Source organism: Canis lupus, chromosome 3 (genome assembly GCF_011100685.1).
Source record: "Canis lupus familiaris isolate Mischka breed German Shepherd chromosome 3, alternate assembly UU_Cfam_GSD_1.0, whole genome shotgun sequence".
NCBI lineage: Eukaryota > Metazoa > Chordata > Mammalia > Carnivora > Canidae > Canis > Canis lupus.
In genome coordinates, this window is record NC_049224.1 from 54130942 (window position 1) to 54156772 (window position 25831).

At 44.2% G+C, this 25831-nt stretch overlaps 1 protein-coding gene across 4 annotated transcripts in view; it reads right to left on the reverse strand.

Moving 5' to 3' along the window:
- The window catches only part of CRTC3 (CREB regulated transcription coactivator 3), a 99067-nt gene extending 82832 nt beyond the window's left edge, over nt 1-16235 (reverse strand). For all 4 annotated transcript variants that reach the window (XM_038532893.1, XM_038532892.1, XM_038532891.1 and 1 more), the window contains exons 1-2: nt 16070-16235; nt 5546-5644 (exon numbers count right to left, since the gene is read on the reverse strand). In XM_038532893.1, coding sequence (XP_038388821.1) covers nt 5546-5644; nt 16070-16201 — 231 coding nt within the window. In that variant the 5' untranslated portion in view covers nt 16202-16235. The remainder of the gene's footprint in view (nt 1-5545; nt 5645-16069) is intronic.
- Between the last annotated feature and the right edge of the window lie 9596 nt (nt 16236-25831).

The window sequence follows — 25831 nt, forward strand, 5'->3', positions numbered from 1 at the left end:
TGTGGTGATCATTTTGTAATACATACAAATATCGAATCATTACATTCCACGCCTAAAACTAATATAATGTTATATGTCAATTATATCTCAACTTCTTAAAAAAGTGTGGTATTAGGGGCACCTAGCTGGCTCAGTCAGAAAAGTATGCAACTCCTAATCTTGGGGTTATCGGTTCAAGCCCCAGGTTGGGTATACACATTGCTCAAAAATAAAATCTTTAAAAAATAAATAAATAGGCAGATCAATAGATAAAAAGTATGGTATTAGTAAAATGAGGGGCATGGAGATCAATGGAACAGAAGATGAAGTCCAGAAACAGACCCACACAAACATGGTCAACTGACTTTCAACAAAAGTGCCAAGGATGGGGGAATCCCTGGGTGGCTCAGCAGTTTAGTGCCTGCCTTCAGCCCATGGCTTGATCCTGGAGTCCTGGGATCGAGTCCCACGTTGGGCTCCTTGCATGGAGCCTGCTTCTCCCTCTCCTTCTGCCTGTGTCTCTGCCTCTTTCTGTGTCTCTCATGAATAAATTAAAAAAAAAAAAAGGTACCAAGGTAATTCAATAGGAAAGAAAAGTCTTCTCACAAATGGTGCTGGTGCTGGCACAACTCAACCCCCATATGCAAAGAATATGGTCCTCAACTCATACTTTGTACTACATTGAAAAAAAATTAACTTGAAATTATCTAAGCATATAACCTAAAATTATAAAACTTCCAGAACACCACATAGGAAAAACATATCTGTGATCTTGAGTTAAGCATATAATTCTTAGACAAGACACAAAAGGCACAAATCATAAAACAGCAAAATTGATCAACTGGGCTTCATTGAAATTAAGAACTTTTGCTCTTTAAGACTTGGTTAAGAAAATGAGAGGCACCTGGAAGGCTCAGTCACCTTGGGTGCCTGACTCTTGATTTCGGGTAAGGTCATGAGATCGAGCCCCATCATGGGCTCCATGCTGGAGCCTGCCTAAGATTCTCCCTCTGCCCCCTACCCCTGTGCCACTCATGCATACACATCTGTACTCTCTCCTCGGAAGGAAGGAAGGAAGGAAGGAAGGAAGGAAGGAAGGAAGGAAGGAAGGAAGGAAGGAAGGAAGGAAGGATCCTCCAACTTTCAATAATAGGAAAATGAACAACTCATTTAAAAATTGGGCAAAAGATCTGAACAGACACCTCACCAAAGAAGATGTCAGGGTGGCAAATAAGCACACAAAAAGATGTTCAACACAACCAGTTATCAGGAAAATACAATTTAAACCATAATAAAAGACCACTACACATGCACTAGAATAACAAAAATATTTTAAACTGAAATACCACCACCTCACACCCATTAGTGGGATGTTGACTAAAGAAGCCTCATGTACTACTGGGTGGGAACACAAACCAGTGCAAAAGTGCAGACACAGTGGAAAACAGAATGGCTATTACTCAAAATATTTAAAATCGAATTACCATATGATCCAGCAATACACCCAGAAGAACTAAAAGCAGGGTCTCTGAGATATTTTCACACCCATGTTTACAGTGGCATTATTCACAACAGCCAGGAGGTGGGAGCAACCCAAGTATCCACAATGGGTAAAAGGACAAACAAAATGTGATACATACATACAACAGAAAACTACTTGCCTTAAATAAAAAGGAAATCTTGTCACATGCTGTAAAATATGGGTGAGCCTTGAGGACATCATGCCAGGTGAAATAAGCCAGTCATGAGAAGACAAGTAGCATGTAATTTCACTTACATGAAGTGCCTGGAGTAGTCAAATTCACAGAGGTACTTATGGGGGCGGGGGTGGGGGCAGGGGGAATCAGGAGTTGTAGTCTAATAGGTACTGGGTTCCGGTTTTGTAAGATGAGAAAGTTCTGGAGACTGGTGGCACAACAATGTGAATATACTTAACACCACTGAACTATATACTTAAAAATGATTAAGATGGTAAATTTTATGTTGTGTTTTATGTCACAGTTAAAAAACAACAACCCTGAAATACTGGAGTATGAAGTGCTGGAGAGCAGTGCAGAATCACCTGAACTCTCCCACACTGCTTGTGGGAATGTGAAACAGTACAGAAACATTATAAAACAGTTTGGCAGTTTCTTAATAAAGTTAAAGATACACTTGCCATATGATCCGGCACTACTAGGTATTTACATAAAAACCCTATGTGAGAGTATCTTTATTCACAATTACCAAAGCGTGGAAACCATTCAAATGCCCATCAAGTGATGCATGGATAAAGAAATTACAGTACCCCCATACAATGGAATACTACTCAGCAATAAAAATAAATAAATAAAAATAAACTATAGATAAATGTAATGCAGTGAGTTGAATCCTGTTCCCCTGAAAAGATACCCTTGAGCCTTAAGGCCCCATACCTGTGAATGTGATCTGATTTAGAAACAGAATCTTTACAAATGTAATCAACTTAAGACAAGATCGTATTGGATTAGAGTGGGCCCTCGATCCAATGACTGGTGACTTTAAAGGACAAGGGTGAGGGAGCCTTGGACAGAGACACAAGGAAGACAGTTATATGGAATGAAGAAAGAGGCTGGATTGAGGGAGTTACAAACCAAAGGGCATCAAGGACTGGCATCAACCAGCAGAAGCTAGGAAGAGGCAAGGAAAGATTCTTCCCTAGAGCCATCAGATAGCATGCTTCTACTGCCACCTTGATCACAGACTTCTAGCCTCAGAACTACAAGAGAATGAATTTCTGCTGTTTTAAGCCACCCCATTTATGGTACTTTGTTAGGGCAGCTCTAGGAAACTAACATGCTCAATGACAGGGATGCATCTTGAATGCAATATACTAAGTGAAAGAAGAACTCAAAAGATTACACACTTTTAATTCCCTTTATAGGACACACTGGAATGGGCAAAACTGTAGATCAGTGGTTTCCAGAAGGCAGATTGGTGGAGGCAGATTACAAAGGAACATAAAGGAACTTCTGGGGGATGATGAAACTGTTCTATATATTGACTATGGTGGTGGTTATACAACACAGAACTGTAATGCCTAAGAAAGATCAACAGAAGGGCGCCTGGGTGGCTCAGTCAGTTAAGCATCCAACTCTTGATTTCGGCTCAGGTCCGGGTCTCGGGGTCCTGGGATCGCATCCCTTGTGGGGCTCCTTGCTCAGTGGAGAGTCTGCTTCTCCCTCTCCCTCTGCTCCTCTCCCTGCTCCCACACTCGTTTGCACTCGTGCTCTCTCTCTCTCTCAATAAATAAATAGGTAAATCTTTAAAAAGAAAGGTCAATTGCATTGTAGGTAAATTATACCTCAAAAAAAGTTTACCAAAAAAAAAAAATCTGTGTTTAGAATTCCCTTTTTCTCCTTAGTTTGTCAAGAATCCCAAGAAGAGGGCTTGCACTGAGATAATGTGATCATCAAAATAATAATAATTCTAGATTATAACCCATTGAATAAAATAAGAAGCCACAAACCAGCTTTACAGAAATAAATAAAAGGACATATGAAAGTTTAATAAGGACCAGGATAAGGTATCTCCTCACAAAACATTTGTTAACTACAAAGGGGAAGAGTACCACCACCGTAATTAATAAAAGTGAACACCATCAGTCATAGGACAAAAGACAATCACCCACTTAAAGGGCTACTTAGATAACAGCATCACTTCCGTGCTATTCCTGCCAAAGACACCAATCTGAATCGAATCATGAAGAAGCATCAGACAAATCCCAACTAAGGGAGATTCTGCAAAACACCTGGCTGGTGCTCTTCAAAAGTGGCTAAGGTTATAAAAGTCAAAAATAATTTCTTTAACATCAAAAATAAAAGACTGAAAAACTGTTCTAGACTGAAGGAGACTCAGGACAATAAATACATGCAATTCTAAACTGGATCCTTCTGCTGCAGAGGACAGCAGTGGAACTCGAGGTAAAACCACATGTGAATGGAGTCTGTGGATCAGATGGTCATAACTTTCCGCTGTTAATTTTCTGATTTTGATGGCTCTGTTTGGGTTATGAGAGACAACGTCCTTGCTTGTAGGAAAATACACAGTAAAATATTTGGGGTTGAGAGAGAATCAGGTTAGCAATGTATTTTCTCAAGGGGAAAAAAAAGTTATTTGTACTGAACTTTCAACTTTTCTATAAGTTTGTGATTGATTCAAAGCGATAAGAAGAAGGAGGGGGGAGGAGAAGCAGAAGAATTATTCAAAGAAAGAATCATGGGAAGGCCAAGGGTTGTTAGTTCATCCCATCCCCCACTGCAACAGGACAGGGGCAGGATATTAAGTTCTACCTATATTCCTCTAAAGTTGACTATAAAGTATCACAGAATCAGGATCTCAAACACAGCAAACCTTGACAGTGTTCTGTTTTCAGAAGCATGTGATCCAGCATAAAGCAGATACCTACTTTATCTGGATACTGAATGATCCAATAGGCCAATGTAGAAGATTGTCTGGTCTAGAGGTAGACCTCCGATCCAGACATATAGTGTGTGTGTGTGTGTGTGTATATATATATAGTACAGCAAGATACCAATGTCAATATATGAAAGACAAGATTCAGTGTAACAGGGTACAAATATGTTCACGTTGTGCTTTTTCTAATAACCATTATATTTAACAACCCTTGCTAGCACTCTCAGATGGAAGTCTCTATTTCAAATAATACTTTTGCCTTATGGGACCATCATCAAACAAGTGAACCCAGCTTTTACAGCAAAGAAAGAATTATTTTTAAAATGTACAGGCATTCAAATAAATCAACTCACCCCTTATCTTAAAGTTTATATCCCAACTTCAAAACCAAATCTTAAATTGTTTTAATTGGATGACAGGCCCCTAATTTTTCAGACTAGGATATCTAATTTGGATCTTAACAGTAGTCTATACCACTGTCTGAAATATTGATTCCATGTTGTTCAGAACAAGGTTCTCCATTAATCTGAATGACTGAGGCACCCTATGACGCTGCAATAATCTACATGCAAAAGAGACCACTTATCTGGGCCTTTGATCTGCACTGTCCAACATGGTAGAAACCAACCACAGAAAGGTCACGCAATATGGCCAGTCTCAACCAAGATGTGCTAGAAGTATACCAGATTTCAAAGATTTAGTATAGATTTAAAAAAAGAATGTGAACTATCTCATTTATGTTTGTTAAACCAAGTATATGGTGAAATGGTAACATTTCAGATCTACTGGGTTAAATAATTATTTAAGTTATTTAAATAATAGTAAAATTAATTGTACCTGTTTCTTTTTCTTTAATGTGGCTACTAGAGAAGACTGGATTACATACATGGCTCACAGTATATTTCTCCTGGACAGTGCTGCCTTAGCATGAGGCAAATACAAATACAAATACACCGTGAGATAATTCTATGTCAGGCTGTAGAAACTAGGAAAAGAATGATGGGCTTCCCAGAAGAATACTGAACTGTATCTATGCCCAGTTTATCCTTGAAGATCCAATCCTCCTAAAGACAATGGCTGCCTATCTTTTTACACTCGATTCAGCCTGGAGAAAGGAAGTATCTGAAAGTACCTGGAACTCTGACGCACTGCTCCGTAGTTGGCTCACATTTGGTAAAGACCCTCCATGGTACTGTGTGAGGCGCAATTGCTGAAGCTTCTGAAATTGGACCTGGAAACAAAGAGATTTCAAGGTGGTTGAGAGATAACAGCGAAGATCTGAGAGAAGCATTGAAGTAGGCGTATTTTGCAGCAAAATGGTTCAAGAGTGAAAGTCTTGGTTTCAATTTCTTTTCTACCTTTAGGTAGAACCTTTAGGTTAGGTAGAAAACCTTTAGGTTTCCTTTTGATTAATCCATTTTTGGAAAGGATTTACCCATGTTCTAAATGTTCCATGAGCCATGATAGTAAGGTCTCTGAGTATATGTAGGTGTGCAGGCACAATCTCTAACAGCAGTAAAAGAATCTTTTGAAAATTAAGCCATCCTCTATGACTCTAACACAGTAACTGTTTTCTCTTCCATGTACTCTTGTCCAGCCTCCACTTACGTGTGTGTGAATACCTGCCTGGCAGTAATCATAACTCAGGTACAATCTTGCATGCTTACACTTAACTCTTTTCTATGACAGTAATCATTTTTTAATGGTTAGATAACATTTCTTCTTCTGAATTATTTCCTAAGAACACATTACAAAAAGTGATAACTAAGTCTCTGGGAAAGGGCTTTTAGATGGCTCTCAATACATAACATCAAAATGCTTTCCCAGCAGGTATAAAGAGTATATGTGAGAAAACAGTGTCATAAGAAAACTCACTAACCTTGAATATCATCCTTAACTGTGGCAAAGAAGGAGGTCAACCCAACAGGTATCAAATGGCATCCCACTGCTTTCATATGCCTTTTTTTTTTTTTTTTTAGATTTTATTTATCCATTCATGAGAGACACAGAGAGAGAGAGAGAGAGAGAGAGAAGCAGAGACCCAGGCAGAGGGAGAAGTAGGCTCCCTGGAAGGAACCCGATGCAGAACTTGATCCCAGATCCTGGATCACGCCCTGAGCTGAAGGCAGACGCTCAACGGCTGAGCTACCCAGGTGTCCTTCATACGCCTTTCTTCTCCAAGTTCCTCCTTGCTTCATTTTTCAAAAGGCAGTAAACTGGTTACAGTTCTTGCAGACCCCAAAGGGGTCCAATCTGGTCTTTAAGAGCTCTGTTTCTAAAATAATAAATTAGCCCTGTGGTTATATAACCCTTGGCACTTATAATTCACGTGGGGAATAAAGAGGCAATGGGAACCCTGAAAGCCTTTCATTATTAGTCCCTTTGTCTAATAAAAATAAAAGCTACTATATAGATGAACCGGATGCTATCCTTGGATGCTTTGCCCATTTCATCCCTAACCCTCTCCACAACCACCAAGGGAGACCATGTCATCCTGCTTTTACAGACCTGAAGACCCAGACTTAAGGAAGTTCAACATTTGCCCAAGGTCACACAGCTAAAGGAGGCCAAGCTGTGGCTACCTCAAAACCCACATTCTTGGACACCTGGGTGGTTTGGCTGGTTAAGCATCCAGCTCTTGATTTTGGCTCAGGTTATGATCTTAGGGTTGTGAGACAGGCTACACACTGGGCATGGAACCTGTTTAAGATTCTCTTTCTCCCTCCCTCTGCCCCTCCCCTCCCACACCTCTCTCTCTTAAAAAAAAAAAAGGCAAAAAACAAACAAAGCAAAAAACACCACATTCTTATATCTGCCATAGTCCTTTCCTTTGTTCCATTTCTCTCTCAATGATCATACTATTTACAAGCTCAGAGAAAAATGAAGTTTGGTTGATCAAAAGCATTGCTGGGCCTTTGAAGCTCTGATTTTGTTCAGTTTTTATATTTATTATGAAAAATTTCAAATATATAGAGAGGTGAATATAATGAAACCCCATCCAATAGTTTCTAGCTTCCACGATGATCTTATGATCAGTCTTCTTTTTAAAAAAAAAAGATTTATTTATTTATTCATGATAGACAGAGAGAGAGAAAGAGAGAGAGGCAGAGACACAGGAGGAGGGAGAAGCAGGCTCCATGCCGGGAGCCCGACGTGGGACTCAATCTCGGGACTCCAGGATCACAACGTGGGCCAAAGGCAGGCGCTAAACCGCTGAGCCACCCAGGGATCCCCCTTATGATCGGTCTTGATTCATCTTTATTCCAATGACCTATAGCAGCCCATCGAAAGAAATCCATATATTGTATCATTCCATATTTCAATATGCATTTCCAAAAGATAAGAACCTATATCTGGTTGGAAGTTTTAGAGGCATACAAAACTTAGACTCACATGATACTGACCTACTCAAAATATTGAGTAGGTATCATGTGAGTCAAATAGAACCCTCTAAATGTGGCCCCTGTCCCGGCCAATCTGTGGTCTCTGCCTTAGTGGCCTTAACTTCCTCATAACCATCGTTAATTGATTTCTCAAACACACTGCATTGGGAGGCAGCTATAATCTATTCATCAAAACCCAGATCCAAGAGTCAAATATGAGAAGGAGGACACAGTTAGCCTTTCCATCTATCAGCTGGATTATAAGAATGAAGTCTCAGCTTTTGATCTTGGCATTCTCAAAGCACTCTTACCAGAAGCATTTGACTCTCTATCCTTGAAATTTTCTAGACAAATTTCTCAACCCCCTTGATCTCAAGACTGATTCTTTCTTCCATCAATCCATCCATTTATTCACTTATACAAAAAAACATTTGACTGTGTGTTCAGCAACCGTGCCAGGCACTCTTACTAGGATGAATTGAGTATACGCCAAAGTTCTTGCCTTCAGAGAGTTCTCATAAAGGCTTCAACTTTTACCCAAAAGCCTTGACACTTCAACCAAACTAAGTTCTAAATCTAGCTAGAGACCTGCCTTCACCTGAGCCTGAGGCCCTCCCACACCTGCTCTCCCTCCCAACCTGCCTATTCTCAAGTCTTCAGAGACTGTTGTACTATAGGGAAAAGAGTACTGGATTCACAACTGGAAGATCTGACTCTGTAACCTGAGGCTCCCACGTGGTTGGGTAAGTTATTCTGCCGTCTACTCTGCAAAAACAATGTAAGAAGGATTAAAAGAGAAAACAGACATGACAGTGGGATATAACATGGAAAGCTCTGGATTAACTTCTCAAAGTATCATCTTCATTGTTGATATTCTCAACTACCTTCTAAACCCTTAAATCACTTTCATATTTTCCTCTTTTGAAATCTAGAATCAATGAGCTAGAAAGAACCTTAGACATTGTCTTCAAAACCAGCATGCTTACTGATGATGAAAATGTGCACTGAAGAATGAGTAGCCTAAGGCAGAGGCCACAGATTGGCCGGGGCAGGGGCCACATTTAGAGGGTTCTATTTGACTCACATGATACCTACTCAATATTTTGAGTGGGTCAGTATCATGTGAGTCTAATCTACTTAAAGTTTAATCAAACTTTATGAAATGAAGTTTAACCCACTTAAACTTTCATTACAAATGAACTTTAACCCACTTAAACTTTCATTTCAAACTGGAAGACTGTATAAAAATCTGGATTTCCAACTCCTCTTGACTGAAAGATCAAACAACACTGAATGTATGTACTTGCATGGCAACAATGCATGGAGTTGAGAAGCAGCTGCCTCCTTGCACAGGGCTTAAGTTATAATTTGCCCAAGACCTCACTGCACCCTATTATTCCTCCACTATGCATGAGCATCAGCAACCATTTATTTCATTCCTGGTTCCTCCACTCCTCTTCACGACATGCCTCACCTTTTAACTTAGGTTAGCAACCTTTAGCCTGTAGTCACACACTTTAGTGGATTAATGTCCTTCAACATCTATATGAAATGAGATCCAAGCCTCACTAACTCGTTTTTTTAAAAAGTCTCATAACAGCCAATCACAAACCAAAATCCCAGCAGGTCTTTTTGTAGAAACTGACAACATAATCCTAAAATTTATGGATCTGTGAAAGACAAACCTACAGCCAAAGCAATCTGACCTACAGTGAAAGCAATCTTTAAAAAAAGAGCAAAGCTGGAAGACTGTTACCTTGTTTCCAGATTTACCATAAAGCTACAGTAATTCTGGCAGCATGCTACTGTCAGAGAGAGAGATATATACAGATCAATAGAAGAAAAAAGAGAATCCAAAAATAGACCCACACAATATCTGGCCAATTGATTTTTGACAAAAGTATCATAGCAATTCAATGGGGAAAGTGTTTTCAATAGATGCTGCTGGTATAAGTAGATCTCCTTGGGGGGAGAAGGCAATAAAAGCAGTTGAGTACACAGACATTCAGTGGCACAGCCATATTCAAACCCCAGCTCTGCCACTAATCAGCCATGTAACCATACCTCGTAAGTCTCAGTTTGCTCATCTGCAAAATGAAGAATATTCTAGATACATGTTCCCTTCGGCCATTGTGAAAATCATATGAGATAATGAACGCAAAGGAGTCCGCATAGCACCTGGCAAAAAGACAGCACTCAATATTTAACCCAGATCCAATATGTCTAATCTTTTTTCCTCTCCTGGAGGCCTCACTGCCACAGAACATATCTAATATTTGTTTGTTTTAATATAAAAATGATTCTCCCCAAATATTCCAGCTAAATTAACGCTCCAGGAGATTGATGTGCTGTGTTTACCCTGTGGTTTCTCCAAACTACAAGTTGTCTTTCAAAGTCGAACTTCTGGAACAAGTTCTCTGTCCTGTCTCTCTTTCCTTCCATTCAGTCCTGGATGCCTCACAACCTCCATTCCAACCAGCTCACTGTGAACACAGCGGCTCTCGCCAACATTACCAATGGCCTCCACTTGACTAGACCAAAGGACATGTCCTTATCATGTCAAACTGAGTCAGCAGCATTGGGCTCAGCTGGTTGACATGCTCTCCTTTCCCTTCTGGTTGTTCTTTGGTCTTTTTTGCTGCCCCCCCCCCCCTTCTACCTCCTCTTTATAAGGTAGAGCTCCCTGGGCTTCTCTTGGCCCTTTCCACATTTCACTTTACAGCAGGGCTTACAAACTCAAACGTCTGCAGGGGCCAAGTGCAGAAGAGAAGTAAGCGAAGCTGCTGGAATCATAAGGAACTGTGGCAAACTGAACACATCTATGCACTTTCCAATGGGGGAAGCCACCATGGGGCTCCAGGCAACTGCTATCATGCAGAAATGTAGGATGAGGGCTGTTAGATTATTTCATTTTTCAAAAGAATCCAGAATCCAGACTGTAATGTAAAATCCCAATATTCACTGTTGGTCCTAATTTTTTTTTTTAAAACATATTCAGGCACACACATACCCCCACATCCCCGCAAGGACCAAATTAGAATTTAGGTCACCAATTTGCAAGATGCGTTCTAGAAATTCTTAGGCAGCTGAAATCTACTACAACTACACACTGAAGGTTCCCACGTTTATATCACTAGCCTAGACTTCCCTCCTTATTTGGAGATCCTTCAATGGCTCCAGGGCCATATAAACAACTGCCTACAGGACCATCTCTACTTAAATGCCTCACAGGCACCTAAAACCAGCAACTCCTGACACTGAGGCCTCTGTTCCCACCTTGCTCCAGCCAGTGCTCCAGTTCTTACTGGAGGATACCCTGAAATGGCTCTAGTCTCAAAGCTGGGGATCATTCATTCGCCAAGTCTGGTCATTTCTAGCTCCCTATTGATCTTTTTGCCCCTCTGCTTCCCTCTTGTTCCCATCCTAGTGTCAAGGCCATCATCACATCTCCTGGACTACTATCTCAACCTCCAAATAGTTTCTCTGCCACCTTCCCCTCAGTTCTATCCACCACTCTGGAGCTAAAGGTATCCTTTTAAAATGCAAATCTCGGGATCCCTGGGTGGCGCAGCGGTTCGGTGCCTGCCTTTGGCCCAGGGCGCGATCCTGGAGATCCGGGATCGAATCCCACGTCGGGCTCCCGGTGCATGGAGCCTGCTTCTCCCTCTGCCTGTGTCTCTGCCTCTCTCTCTCTCTCTGTGGTGTGACTATCATAAATAAATAAAAATTAAAAAAAAAATTTAAAAAAAAATTTAAAAAAAAAATAAAATGCAAATCTCCCCTGCTCCCATCCCTTCATGATTCTCCATTGTCCTCAGGATCAAGTCCCAAATCCTGTCTCTACAATCAGATCCCTGTGAATGCCTCAACTCAAATCACCCTCCTTGTCCCCCTGCTGAGCCTCATACCCTGGAACAGTTTGCCACCCCCATACTAATCCTTCAGGCCACTAGAAGAGTTGAGGACTTCCTACTATCCATTCCCAGAGTTATATCTGTTTCCCCTTTTGTAATATTCATCAAAACGTGTCCTTACTTGTCAAAGGACTATTTTCTCCATTAAATCCTAAAATTCATGAGGAGACTGTATTTTGCTTGCTCACTATTGAAATCTCCAGTGTCCATCCTAACCTCTGGAACACACTAGGGACTCAATAAGTATCTGATAAACAAATAAATGAGACCGTTGAAGCAAGACACCATGTCTTCACCTCTCCCTGCCATTAACCACAGAGGGTATTCCAGTAATGACAAATTAATGAATGAACAACAGAACAGCATCTTTCCAGGCATATCTGCCTCTACTTTTTATCCCAGGTACCACCACTAAAGTAATCCCCCTAGTATTCTCTTCTCAAATATTCCCACTGTTTCCTAATAAGGCTGAACCCCTAAAGCTAGAGTGAAATATTCCCCATAATCTAGTCTACCCCACCTACTAGGTAAATAGGATTTAATCCTAACTCCAAAGGATTGGCTCTGATTATGCAGAGAATGCCTTGGAACCCAACCCGGGCTCAGAGAGGAAAGAATATCTAGATTGATTATTGATGTCTGTCATGGGCTGATAATGGAGAGTCAGTGTATCTGCCATCTAGTACCAATAACGAAGTGGTTGGGGGCTGCCTGGGTGGCTAAGTGGTTGAGCACTTGAACTCTTGAGTTCAGCTCAGGTCATGATCTCAGGGTTGTGAGACTGACTCCACACTGAGCATGGAGCCTGCTTAGGATCCTCTCTCTGCTCCTCCCCTGCTCTCATAAATACGTACATACATACAATAATGAGCTAGATGGATTCTTCTCCATCTGGGATCTTTGGACCCTTGGAGGTTTATGGACATATGCCTGGAAATTTAAGAGTTCTCCATGAGAAGTGTTCAGTTTTGTAAATTTCATTATAAAAGTAATCCTTAAAATTTTTAAATAAGCAAATACAACATGGCAAATTCAATGTTCTCTTCTGCCCTTGTGTTTATAGACATGTTGGACCTGGGGTGCCTGGCTGGCTCAGTTAGAAGGGCGTGTGACTCTTGATCTTGGGGTTGTGAGTTTGAGCCTCAGGTTGGCATAGAGATTACTTTTAAAAAATTTTTTAATATATTAAAAAATATAAACACAGTGGACCAAAACAGTATTACTGTACCTGTAATTGGTAGCAGAAAAAGAACACAGGAGGAACTAACATGTAAATGATGCCCTGTTCCAGGTGAGGGGCAAAGTGACATCATAATTCTATCGTAATTAGAATAGAGAAAAGTAGTGGCTGAATTGAGTTACCCCATGGGGCATACCAGATCAGCCTTGCTAACTCAAGAAAACCTGAGCTATAGGGGCTAGCATCATATCCATACTGAGAGTTTCAATTGAGTTCAGCAAAATAGCTTATGTCATATAAAATTAACATGATTTTGAATTTATTGCATTTTTAACATTGAGTGAATTTATTTTGTGCATGTCTTTTTTTTTGTGCATGTCTTTTAGTTATGGTACTTGTACCACAGCCACTATCAGAGGACTTTATATACAAGTGTATGTCTGAACATATTTAAGTAACATAACTAAACTCATTTAAATAAACAGAGGATCTGTGAAAAAATTTTGCCTTAAAAAAAGTCTATACATTACTCATGGCTTTATCTATCAGGGATGCTTTAAAGAGGGTTCTTGAGGACATCTGGGTGGCTCAATGGTTCAGCATCTGCCTTTGGCTCAAAGCATGATCCCGGGGTCCTGGGATCGAGTCACACATCCAGCTCCCTGCACAGAGCCGGCTTCTCCCTCTGCTGATGTCTCTGCCTCTCTCTCTCTCTCTCTCTCCCCCTCTGTGTGTCTCATGAATAAATATTTTTTAAATAAAATAAAAAACAGGGATCCCTGGGTGGCGCAGCGGTTTGGCGCCTGCCTTTGGCCCAGGGCGCGATCCTGGAGACCCGGGATCAAATCCCATGTCAGGTTCCCGGTGCACGGAGCCTGCTTCTCCCTCTGCCTGTGTCTCTGCCTCTCTCCCTTTCTCTCTCTGTGACTGTCATAAATAAATTTAAAAAAATAAAAATAAAATAAAAATAAAAAACAGGGGATCCCTGGGTGGCTCAGCGGTTGAGCTCCTGCCTTCGGCCCAGGGCGTGATCCTGGAGTCCCAGGATCAAGTCCCACATCGGGCTCCCTCCATGGAGCCTGCTTCTCCCTCTGCCTGTGTCTCTGCCTCCCTCCCTATCTCTCTGTCTCTCATGAATAAATAAATAAAATCTTTTAAAAAATAAATAAAAACAAAGAGGGTTCATGAATTGGTGGAGATTGGATCAACTCTAGGTATATATACAGAGTGCCTATACTCGTATACACATTTTAGCTAAACAACACATAACAACACACATCCCAGCGTTAAGCCTCAGCTTTCACCCAACCATTCTCAATGTGCTCTCAGCTAGCTCATCATGCTCATCCCTGAATCTAACCAAGGTCACACATGTATGTATATGCCTGTGGACACCAAGTAGATAATAAATGAGTAAAGCTATTCAGGGTGTTAAAAAATAATTTTATTGAAATCCTTAGCCTTGGGGTTCCTGGGCGGCTTAGTTCATGAAGCATCTGCCTTGGGCTCAGGTCATGATCTCTAGATCCTGGTATCCAGGACTTACATCAGGCCTTTCTGCTCAGTGAGGAGTCTGCTTCTCCCTCTCTCTCTCTCAAATAAATAAATAAAATATATTAAAAAAAAAAAACCCTCTCGGCCTTCTTTATCTCTCTATATTTTTCTTACCATAAAAATATGAGAAAAAAAGAATAAATATTTCATTTCCCTTTTACTTCACTTAAAGAAAACATCAAAAACATGATAAATGGCAAATGACACCTAGCTGTGGTGTGGGAGCTCATGACAGGGTGTGGTGTGGTCAACTAGAGAGAATCCACACTCCAGGGGAGGGGGCGACCATCATCCAGCTCCAGCCAAAAGCTGTCGTATGGGAATTCAGGAAAACTGCTACCATGTCTCCCAATTTTAAATATATATATGTATATGTATATGTATATGTATATAAAGATAGGAAAAGAAGAAAAGGAGGGGGGAGACTGGGGAAGGGGCCCGGAGGAAGGGAGGAAGGGAAAAAAATAAAAAAATAAATCAATAATAAATATAAATAAGGAAGGAAGGAAGGAAGGAAGGAAGGAAGGAAGGAAGGAAGGAAGGAAGGAAGGAAAGAAAGAAAGAAAGAAAGAAAGAAAGAAAGAAAGAAAGAAAGAAAGAAAGAAAGAAAGAAAGAAAAGGGTTTTATATGAAAATCTCCCAATTAAAAAGTTCTGGCAACAAGACTCGAGAAGAAGCTTTCCCAAACACCGCGCTTGGCCAAAAAAGTAACGCGTGCGCCGCCGGCTAGCTGGCGCCGCAGCGTGCAAGTCCGCTCGCAGCTCCCCGGGGAGGCTGCCCCCGGCCCAGCATCTGCGCGTCCTCCCCCGGGTTCTCGACGGTCCTTCAAGGTCAGCGCGCGGGAGCCTCAAGGCCTGGCCCGCTCGCGCTGACCCTCCTCCCCGCAGCCCTGCGCGGACACTCCTCTTGGCTCTCCATCCTCCACTGCCTCCCTCAACGGTTTCCCAACCTCCGGGTGTTTGTCCCGGCTCGCGCCTTACTCATTGCTCCTGGACCCTCCTCCGTCGCCAGCGACGCCGTGCACCTTGCCAGGTCTCGTTAAATCCCCGGGCCGACGCGGGCCAGCCACCGAGGAGGCACCTCCGCGCGGGACACAGAGGAAAGCCTCGCTCGGCGCGCGACCCCCGCCCGCACCGCGGCCCCGGCTCACGGCGCCCCCGGCTCTCCCCGGCCCCGCCGTGCACCGGCGGCCGGCGGAGGATGTGCGGAGAACGAGAAGCCGCGCCGCCCGCCCGCGAGCTGTTTGTGATTTCCTCCCGGGGCTCGGCTCGCCTCGCCCTCCCCCTCCGGCCGCCCTCGCGCCGCCGCCCGCCGCCCGCCGCCCGCCGCCCGCCGCGCCCGGCCGGCCCCTGCCCTCGGGCCCGCGCCCCAGACGCCCCCGCGGGCTCCGCCGGGGGCCGGGGCCGGGGGCCGGGGCCGGGGGCCGGGGGCCGGGGGCCGGGGGCCGGGGCCGGGGCCGGCGGGAGGGGACGCGCCCAGGCCGCGGCCGCGGCGGCCCCGCTCGCGGCCCCCGCCCCGCCCCGCTCCCCCGCGCGGCCCCTGGCCTGGCCCCGCCGCCGCGGCCCGCGCGCCCCCGCCCCCGGCCCCGGCCCCGGCCCCGTCCCCGCCCGGGCCCCCGCGCTCACCCGCGACAGGGTGAGGTCGGTCATGAGCTGCTCGAAGGCCCGCGTCTCCTCGGCCTGCCGCTGCGTGTGCAGCGCGATCTTCTCACTGAACTTCCGCGGGTTGGCGCTGCCCGAGCCCGGCGAGGCGGCCATGGCGCGGGCCCGGCCCGGCGGGAGGGGGACACGGCGCGCGCGGGGCCTGCGCGTCGGCCCGCGCGTGGGTCCGCAGGCCGCCCGAGCCGCCGCCCGAAGGCCAGTCCTCGGCGCGACCCGGCACCCCGGCCGCCGCGGCCCCACAGCCAGCCAGCGGCCGCGAGCGCGCCGAGGTCCGCCCCCGCGCGGCCGGCCCCGCCCTCGGCGCGGCCCGCCCGCCGCCCGCCGCCCGCCGCCCGCCGCCCGGCCCAGACCCGGCCCCGGCCCCGGCCCCGGCCCCGGCCCCGGCCCCGCGCTGCAGCCGCCACCCCCACCCGGGCCCAGGCCCGCGAGCCCCGCGGGCAGAGCGCGCCGCCTCCGACGTGGGGAGCCGCCGTGTGCCCGCCGGGCCCCAGCGCGGGGGACCCTGGCGCGCGGCTCGGAGCGCGGCTGCAGAACCGGCTCTGGCCCCGCGCCCCCCCCCCCGCCCCCCGCCCCCGCCCCCGCCCCCGGCCCGGCCCGCCGCGGCGCCCCCGAAGCCCGAGCCCGCCCTGCCGCGCTGCGGGGCCTACGGCCGCTGGCGGGCCTGCTCCCGGGCCGCGGCGCCCTCGGGGGGTCCGCTCGCGGTCCGGCCGGGCGCCAGGCCGGGCTCCCCAAGCCGCGTCTCGGGGTTTAGAGCCCCCCGGCGCCGAGCGCAGCCGGCAGCCGCCATCCCCGCCCCGGGGCCAGCTCTCCGCTCCCCAGCCCGGGCCCCTCGTCCGGGCTCTCTCCGGGCCTCCCCGGGGGCCTCCGCGGACCCCGGCTGCGGCCAGGCGCCCCCTGCCGCCCCCCGCCTCTGCAGCCCAGAGCTGCTCCCCCGCGACCGCGCGGGGCCGGGAGGCCACCGGGACCCTGCAGCGCGTGGGCCTGTGTTGTGTAAACTAGGACACGCTGCAGACACGCGGACCCGCGCAGGTTATGCTGACGACACCCACGCCCCCCACGCGGGATTAAACTTAAAACGTTTTGCTCCTTTTACTTGGTACTTATTAAAGAAATGCAAAATTAGACCTAACTAAAGCCCCACCCCACCCTCATCACTTCTCCTTCCTCCCCAGTCACTGGGCTCAAGTTGGTGCCTATCATCCCTACTCCCGTTTTTTTTTTTTTTTTTAATATTTTTTTCTTTGTTTATTTATAATAGTCACACAGAGAGAGAGAGAGAGGCAGAGGGAGAAGCAGGCTCCGTGCACCGGGAGCCCGACGTGGGACTCGATCCCGGGTCTCCAGGATCGCGCCCTGGGTCAAAGGCAGGCGCCAAACCACTGCGCCACCCAGGGATCCCCCTACTCCCGTTTTTATAGTGTTATTACATATGATGTGTGTGTGGGTCTGCCGACTGCACAGAATGCCAATTTCTGTCTTTCGGTTTTACAAAACTGACATCCTGCTAAATAATCTTTTGCAGCTTTTCTCATTTCCTATTATGTTTTTGAGATTCGTTTGCGTTCATGATTGTTTTAACTACTGTGTTACAGTATTTCGCCGTGTTTTGTGTGTCTCATAGCATACAGCTGGATCTTTTAGAAATTTTAATACGATGCTATATCTCTAGTAGCTAGGGTTTAGCTTGTCTTATTATGATTGGATTAATTCCAATTATAATTGAACTTTTCTGTTATATGTTGTGGTATCTACGGTACTTTACATCTTATTTCCTACCTTCCTGTTATATTGTCTGGGTTCAGTTTCAGAGAACAGAATTCATTCTAGATGAAGTCCAAAAGGATTTATTATAGGGTATAAAAATGGCTTGAGGGGCACTTGGGTGGCTCAGTGGTTCAGCATCCGCCTTTGGGTCAGGTGGTGATCCTGGGGCCCTGCATTGGTCTCTCCTCTTTGAGCCTGTTTCTCCCTCTGCCTATGTCTCTGCCTTTCTCTGTGTGTCTCTCATGATTAAATAAATAAAATCTTCAAACTCTTTAAAAGAAAAACATAAAATAAAAACATAAAATAAAATAAAATAAAATAAAAATAATAGCTTGAGGATTTCTCTTGAGGGCCAAAGAAACAGATTCTAGGTTGAACATTCAGGAGTGACTTTGAGAGGCATGCTGTAGAACCAGGCCACCTAAAGAGCCACTGCCCTTCTGAAATCTGGAAGCCACTTATTAAATTAGAAAGCTGTCACTACACTTGCCAGCTCCTGAAACCGTTTAGCTTGTGTCATGATAAGCCACCACGGAGAAATCAGACACTTCCACAGCAGTCCTCGCCCACAGAAACAGCACACGCCCAGGCTCTGCTTCACTTCCACCTTACAAGTAAAATAAGAGAAAATTTGACTGGAAGAACCAAAATAGCATTCAGAATCCTATCTTCTGACACACAAGAAGGCCCAGAAGGACCCAGGAATGGGTAATGAGCTAACTCCATCATATTCGTCCAGCAACTCCCCAACTCACTTAGCTGCCACATCTGCATTTCATGGTATTGAATGGCTGGTTTTTACTTTCACATTTCCCTAATCTGATCTGGAAGATATTCATCCCATTTCCATTCTTATTATGGCTAACCTGATCATTTTCAATTTTTTAACCAAATAAGTACTGTTGTGACTACAACAGTTTTACAAGGCCTATACTTTTTAAAAGAAGTAATTCCCATTTCCCACTATAAATAAGCTTGTCCTGCTGTCTTCTGATTTTGTTTTTCAGTTTTAGATTTTGACTATTCATTTTCTATTATGGAAGGGGACGCTCTGGCTGTTTTGTATTCTCAACAAAAGTATGATGTTCCCTGCTCCCATTCTTTCAATGTCGTTATATGATCATTTTTGGTATGTCGGTAGTAAGTGTTTGTAATAGCGTACTATAGTTCCGTTTTTTGTACAGTTGTGGGGCAGGGGGGAGGGGGGAGTTAATTACTGCCTCTGGTTTTTGTATGCTTAGATTTCTCTCACCCCATTACAAATCCTTTCCCAAACTCTCCAGTAGAACAGTGGAAGACATGACTGAGCCTATGAATGGTCAGTCTGGGGGAACCTTCTCTCCTAGAGCACTTTCACTTCTTGTTCCGCCCTGGACTGGTCACTCTGTGGGCCTGCTGCCCTGCCCTGGTGCTGGCACTGCTCCCACCATCATCCTGAGGGATCCCTTCATCCCTGGTCCTCTGACCTGCTTCCCACACCCCAGATTGTACTCCTGCTTCATGTACTCCTTCATTTTAGTGGATAACATTCTCCAATAGTTTCCTGAGGGGGAGAAAAAGAGTACATAAAGCAAAATCCTCGCAACTGTGTGTGTCTGCGTCTGTTTATTTTACCCTCATATTTGATTGATAGTGTGGCTAAGAATAGCCTTCTTCATTGGAAATCCTGTTCACTTAGATCTGAGAATGCATTGCTTCACTGTTTTCTCACTTCTAGCATTGCTATTGAGAAGGCCATTCACACTGTTTCCTTTGTGGGTGACCTGGTTTTTGAGGGCCCTTATTGTTTATTTGTGTTTTTCCACCCCCATTCTCTGAAGGCTTAATGTGCTGATGTTTTATGATGTTTGTCTTGGTGTGGGGCTTTTGTTGTTGGCCAGTGTGCTGGGCAGTGATGTGTGTGTAGAAACTGGACACTTGTATCCTTCAGTTCTGAAAAATCATCTCTTCTTAAGATTTATTTTAGAGAGAGAGAGAGAGAGAGAGCACAAGCAGGGAGGGGGGGACAGAGAAAGAGTGAGAGAATCCTCAAGCAGACTCCATACTGTGCAGAGAGCCCATTGTGGGGCTCCATCCCAGGACCCTGAGATCACCACCTGAGCTGAAATCCAAAGTCAACTGCTTAACCACCCAGGCACCACAAAAATCTCTTATTTTTTGATAATTTTCTTCTCATTTACTTTGCTCTCTCTTTCTGGAAAATCTATTAGTCAGTTAATAGATCTTCTAAGGTACTCTTCTAATTTTCTTCTATTTTCTCTTCTATTTTCTTTTTCTTTTGTTGCTGTTTCCTGATACATTTTCTGAACTTTTTCCTCTGGCCCTGCTATTGAACTTTTATTTCTGCTATATTTTTAACTTCTAAGAGCTTTGTCCTGGTTTCTGAATATTTCTTTTTTTTTTTTTAAAGATTTTATATTTATTTGAGAGGAGAAAGAATAAATGGGCGTGGTGGGAGGAGTGAGAGAAGTAGACTCCCTGCTGAGCAGGGAGCCCCATGTGGAACTCCATCCCAGGACCCTGAAAGGAGAGGATCATGAGCTGAACCAAAGGCAGACTCTTAACCAACTGAGCCACCCAGAAGCCCCTGAGTATTTCTTTTTTAATAGCATCCTCTACTCATTTCATAGATGAGCTATAAATTACAGGTTATTTCTGCTGTTACATATTCTTCTTCTCCTTACATTGTCTGCCTCTGTTTTGTCTGAGTTCATTTTTTAGTTCATTTTGACTTCCATCTAGGGGCTTTCCCCAAATCTCTGATGATCCTTGACTCTAAATTCATAATTAAGGCAGAGATGCTAAATATGTATAGATTCCTTATTTCTGGAAATAAAAATATTTTTAAATATGTATATGTAAATACTCTATAGCAGAGATTGCTAGTTGTCTCCTGATACTCATTCTCACCTCCTTCCTTTATTTAAAAGAAATCCCAAACTTCAGCTGGGCACATCATTGCCCAACTAGAGCCAGCTAAAGCCTACATTTCCCACTCTCCCTTGCAAATAGGTGTGGTCATGTGATTATGTTCCACCCAATAGGGTGTGAGCAGAAGTATTACAGGCAACTTTCAGGCAGTTGCATGAAAAGGGGGAGTGGCCTTGATTCTCTCATCTTGCTGGCTGGAATATGGATGTGGTAACTAGATCACTAGCAGCTCTCTTAGACCACTAGATAAAAACTAATGTGTTGAGAATGACAGAAAACTGGTAGCAAAGGGACCTAGGATCCCAGCACTGTGGAACTACAATACTAGCTCTGGACTGCTTTTAGACCATTATGTGACTGAGAGAGAAGCATTGATTTTGTTTTAAACCCTGCTATTAAAAACAAAAACAAAAACAAAACAAAAAAAACCTGTTATTTTGGCCGTTGTTACAGGAATCAAACTGAGACCTCTTGGAACGCCTGGGCGGCTCAGTGGCTGAGCATCTACCTTCAGCTCAAGGTACTAGGATCAAGTCCTACATCGGGGTCCCCAAAGGGGAACCTGCTTCTCCCTCTGCCTATGTCTCTGCCTCTCTCTGTGTGTCTCTCATGAATAAACAAATAAAATCTTAAAAAAAAATACCAGGACCTCTTATACTTAAATAGAAAAACATGTGTGAACATATCAAGAGATGGTTAACAATAGTTGCCTTTGGGGATATAGTGTAGGGACTACTGGGAAACTTTTATCTTCTGCTTTACACATTTCTAAATGATAATGCATTAAAAAAATTATGTAGGGCACCTGGGTGGCTCAGTGGCTGAACGTCTGCCTTTGGCTCAGGGAGTGATCCCAGGGTTCTGGGATTGAGGCCCGCATCAGGCTCCCCACAGGAAGTCTGTTTCTTCTCCTCTGCCTGTGTCTCTGCCTTTCTCTGTGTCCCTCATGAATAAACAAATACAATCTTTAAAAAAAACCCTCCAAGTATGTAGTACTACTAACATCAGGAAAAAATAAAGAACAAATACCATTTAGTTTTAAACAATACTTTAAGCTATGTGTGCATGTGTGTGGCTTTTTTATTTTTTTTAAGTAGGCTTCACACCCAGCATGGAGCCCAACATGTGGCTTGAACTCATGACCCTGAGATCAAGACCTGAGCTGAGATCAAGAGTCCGATGTTTAGCCAACTGGCTACCCAGGGGCCCCATAGAATCCTGATTTTTAGTTGGGCATGTGACTTTCTTGTATTTAGGTGTGGCCATGTAAGTTCTGTTCAATGGGATGGTTATAAAAAGAAGGTAATGCAGCAGCCTCTGAGAACCTTCCTTAAGAGATACAGTACATAATGCCCTTTCCCTATTCTCACCAGGAAGGTGAGAATCTTGCTGCTTAGAATGTAGATACCACTATCTTGCACCACAAGTTCAGGTTGTGAATGGCAGAGCAACAAGATAACTTTTTTTTTTTTTAAGTGAGCTCTATGCCAAATGTGGGGCTTGAATTTGCTACCCTGAGATCAAGAGTCATGTGCTCTACAGACTGAGCCAGCTGGGTGCCCCAATATAATAGCTTGACTTTTACATGAGAGAGAAATAAATATTTATCCTGCCTAAGATCACTTTTTTGGGAGGTTTTCTGTTATAGCTAAATCTAGTCCTAACTGATACACATCTTCAGTTAGAAATACATTAAATTCTAGGACACCTGGGTGGTTCAGTTGGTTAAGCGTCTGTCTTTGGCTTGGATCATGATCTCAGGGTCCTGGGATCAAGTCTTACATCAGGCTCCCTGCTTGGCAAGGACCCTGTTTTTCTCCCTCTGCCTCTGCCACTCTTGTGCACACATTTTCTCTCTCTCTCTCTCTCTCAAATAAGTAAATAAAATCTTTCAAAAAAGAAACATATTGAGTTCTAAACAAGATAAATAAAACAAAATCCACAACTCAACATATTTATTATAACAAAACCGTAAAGTAACCAAGAAGAGAAAGATTATCTATGAAAAAAGAGCTATCGAGCTGACAACACCAGCAAAAGAAGCCAGAAGATTTTTAAAAAGTCTTCAAACTTCTGCGTTTTCAAATAACTGATAGCCACAAATCCTGAACAACTGTCTCACAGTCTTCATCAAACATGAAAAGTTGTGAGAATAACTTAGACCAGGGATCAGCGATCTGCAGTCAATGGGCCAAATGTGTCCCACTGTCTGTTTTTGTAAATGAAGTTTTCTTGGAATGCTGCCAAAACCATTTATTGATGTGTTGTTTATGGCTGCTTTCCTGCTGCCATGGCAAAGGTGAATAGCTACAAGGAGATAAGGCCCGATGGCCTGCAAAACTTAAAATATTTACTATCCGGCCCTTCATAAAAATAAGTTTGCCAACACCTGACTCAGACAAAGGAGACACTCAGTGAGTGTGAATTCTTGTGTTTTCCTTCTGTCCTTCACAGGCAGATGCTTGGGCTGGTGCCGTCTGTAGTCAACAGGCCTGAGGAGCTTCCAAATAAAGCTCCCAGGTTTACAATCCCACCTCTGCTGGAGCAGCTGTATCAGCACCTGGAAACAGCTTGGGGCATCTGGGTCCTGATTCTGGGTTCAGGTTCAGGGACTTGAAATTCTTGGTGTGTCCAGCGTCTGCAGCATTTCCTTGTCCATGCCTTAACTTTTCACTTTTGTCCAGATAGGCGCTTTCTGCCGGAAAGCCTAACCATGGCCCACCACGCACAGACCTGTGGTAAGTGACCAAACAGAGCAAAGAAAGCCCAAAACAAATGGCCTGAGAACCTGCGGAAAGAGGGGAGAGATGATAAGAAACGAGATAATTTACATCAAAGAACTTCAGAAAGTGGACCGGGGCAGCAGAGGAGTGGAGGGACAAGGCTGAAAATATAAATAGTGGTCGAAAGTGTGTACAAGGAGTAGTTAGCACTCTGAGTCTTGATTTGGGTTTAGGTCCTGACCTCAGGGTGATGAGATCGAGCCCTGGGTTGGGATCCACACTGCTGAGTGTGGAGCCTACTTAAGATTCTCTCTCTCTCTGGGACGCCTGGGTAGCTTGGTGGTTGAGCGTCTGCCTTCAGCTCAGGGTGTGATCCTGGGTCCAGGGATTGAGTCCCACATGGCGATCCCTGTGAGGAGCCTGCTTTTCCCTCTGCCTGTGTCTCTGCCTCTCTCTGTGTGTTTCTCGTGAATAAATAAATAAAATATTTTTAAAAAAACGATTCTCTCTCTCTCCCTCCCTCTCCCCTTCCCCACCCACTCTCTTTTGTGCTCTCTCATTCTTTAATTAGTTAACTAATTAAAATAAAAATCAAGATTCCATTATGATAGAACAGTGGTTCTCAAACTTTATCATTTATCAGAATCACTGGAAAGCTTATTAAAACAGAGATTCTGGGGCACCTGGGTGGCTCAGTGGTTGAGTCTCTGTCTTTGGCTCAAGTGGTGATCCCAGGGTCCTGGGATCGAGTCCTACATCAGGGTCCCCACAGGGAGTCTACTTCTCCCTCTGCCTATGTCTCTGCCTCTCTCTGTGTGTATCTAATGAATGAATAAATAAATAAGTTAATTAATTAATAATAAAAATCAATCAATCACAGATTCCTGAGCCCCACTTTTGAGTATATGATTCAGTAGGTCTTGGATGAGGCTAAGAATTTGCATTTCTAGCAAGTTGTCAGGGGATGCCAATGCTGCTGTTCTGGGACCTCACTCTGAGGCCCATTGTATTAGATGAAGGGAGAACATACACTGGAGAACAACTGAAAGACTGCTATACACTTTTCAAATGTCCTAGAAAATTTTCTAAGATCTCTTCAAATATTGCTGCTGCTGCTTCTTCTCTATTCTTTCCCTCTAGAAGTTTAGTTAGATGCATATAAAACTTTCTCATTCTATTTTTCATTTCTTTTTACCTCCCTTTCATATTTTTCCACTCTATTTTTATGCTACACCCTGGGTGATTTCCTCAGATATATCTTCCAATTTATTAACTTCTCTCTTCAGTTCTATCTAACCAGCTGTTTAACCTGTCCCTTGAGTTTTATCTTCTTTAAGAGCTATGTTTTCCCATCTAATGCTTCCAAATCTAGCCTGATCTTTATTCAGAGTCCTCTTCTTTTCTTATTTTTTATTCCTTCTTTTAGGCCTTAATTATACTAATTTTATATTCTCCTTTAGCATGTAGTTCTATTAGCCCATGTGTGGGGAGCTCTGATCCTATTTGTTGTAACTTCTGGCTCTTGCTATGATGGATTATTTCCTAAAGTTTTAAACTATACTTTCATCTTTAAGGGGTCTTGATTTTTTTTTTTTTTTTTTTTTTTTTTTTTTTTTTTTTGGTCCTGTGAGAATCCTGAGTAGTGTGATATGGCTCATGTTGTTATACTTTTTCCATGAGCTATAGAAAATCAGTTACTAGACACAGGGATTTTATTATATGGATATTCAAAGTGCAGATCTTAACTCATGTAGGGCCAAGTTGTTGATTTCTTAAGGGGTTTTCCCTCCCCAGAGCTCAGCCAGAGATAGCCAAGCTTCTTTGTTAACTTTGCCAGTGGGTAGATTTCACTATTTCAGGCTGAAATTTTACCTTACTTACAATATAATACATTAATCTATTACTGTTTCATGGATTCTGGCAGGAGGCAAGAGATTCTTGGGTCAGAGACACTATACAGCAAGCAGGATGAGCATCATTTTTGTGTCAATTCACTTTACCCACCAAGTCCCACCAGGGGGATGATGCAGAAGGGCCCACTTGCATGCCTACGCATACAGTGGGTTTTGTTACAGAAGAATGAGCCTGTTCTTTGTGCCAGAAGAAGGCATTACCTCATCTCTCAAGGTTGCTTGCTGTAAACACTACCCTGGGAAATGGCCCCGTAAAGAACAGAGGTTTGCGTTTGCAATATAACCAACCAGAATGTCAATATAACCAACCAGTGCTCAGATCCCAGAGAGGATTGCTTCTTCCAACACTTCTGAGGTCCTGGCTTGGGTTCCAGGTCTAACTCTCTAGGCCTTAA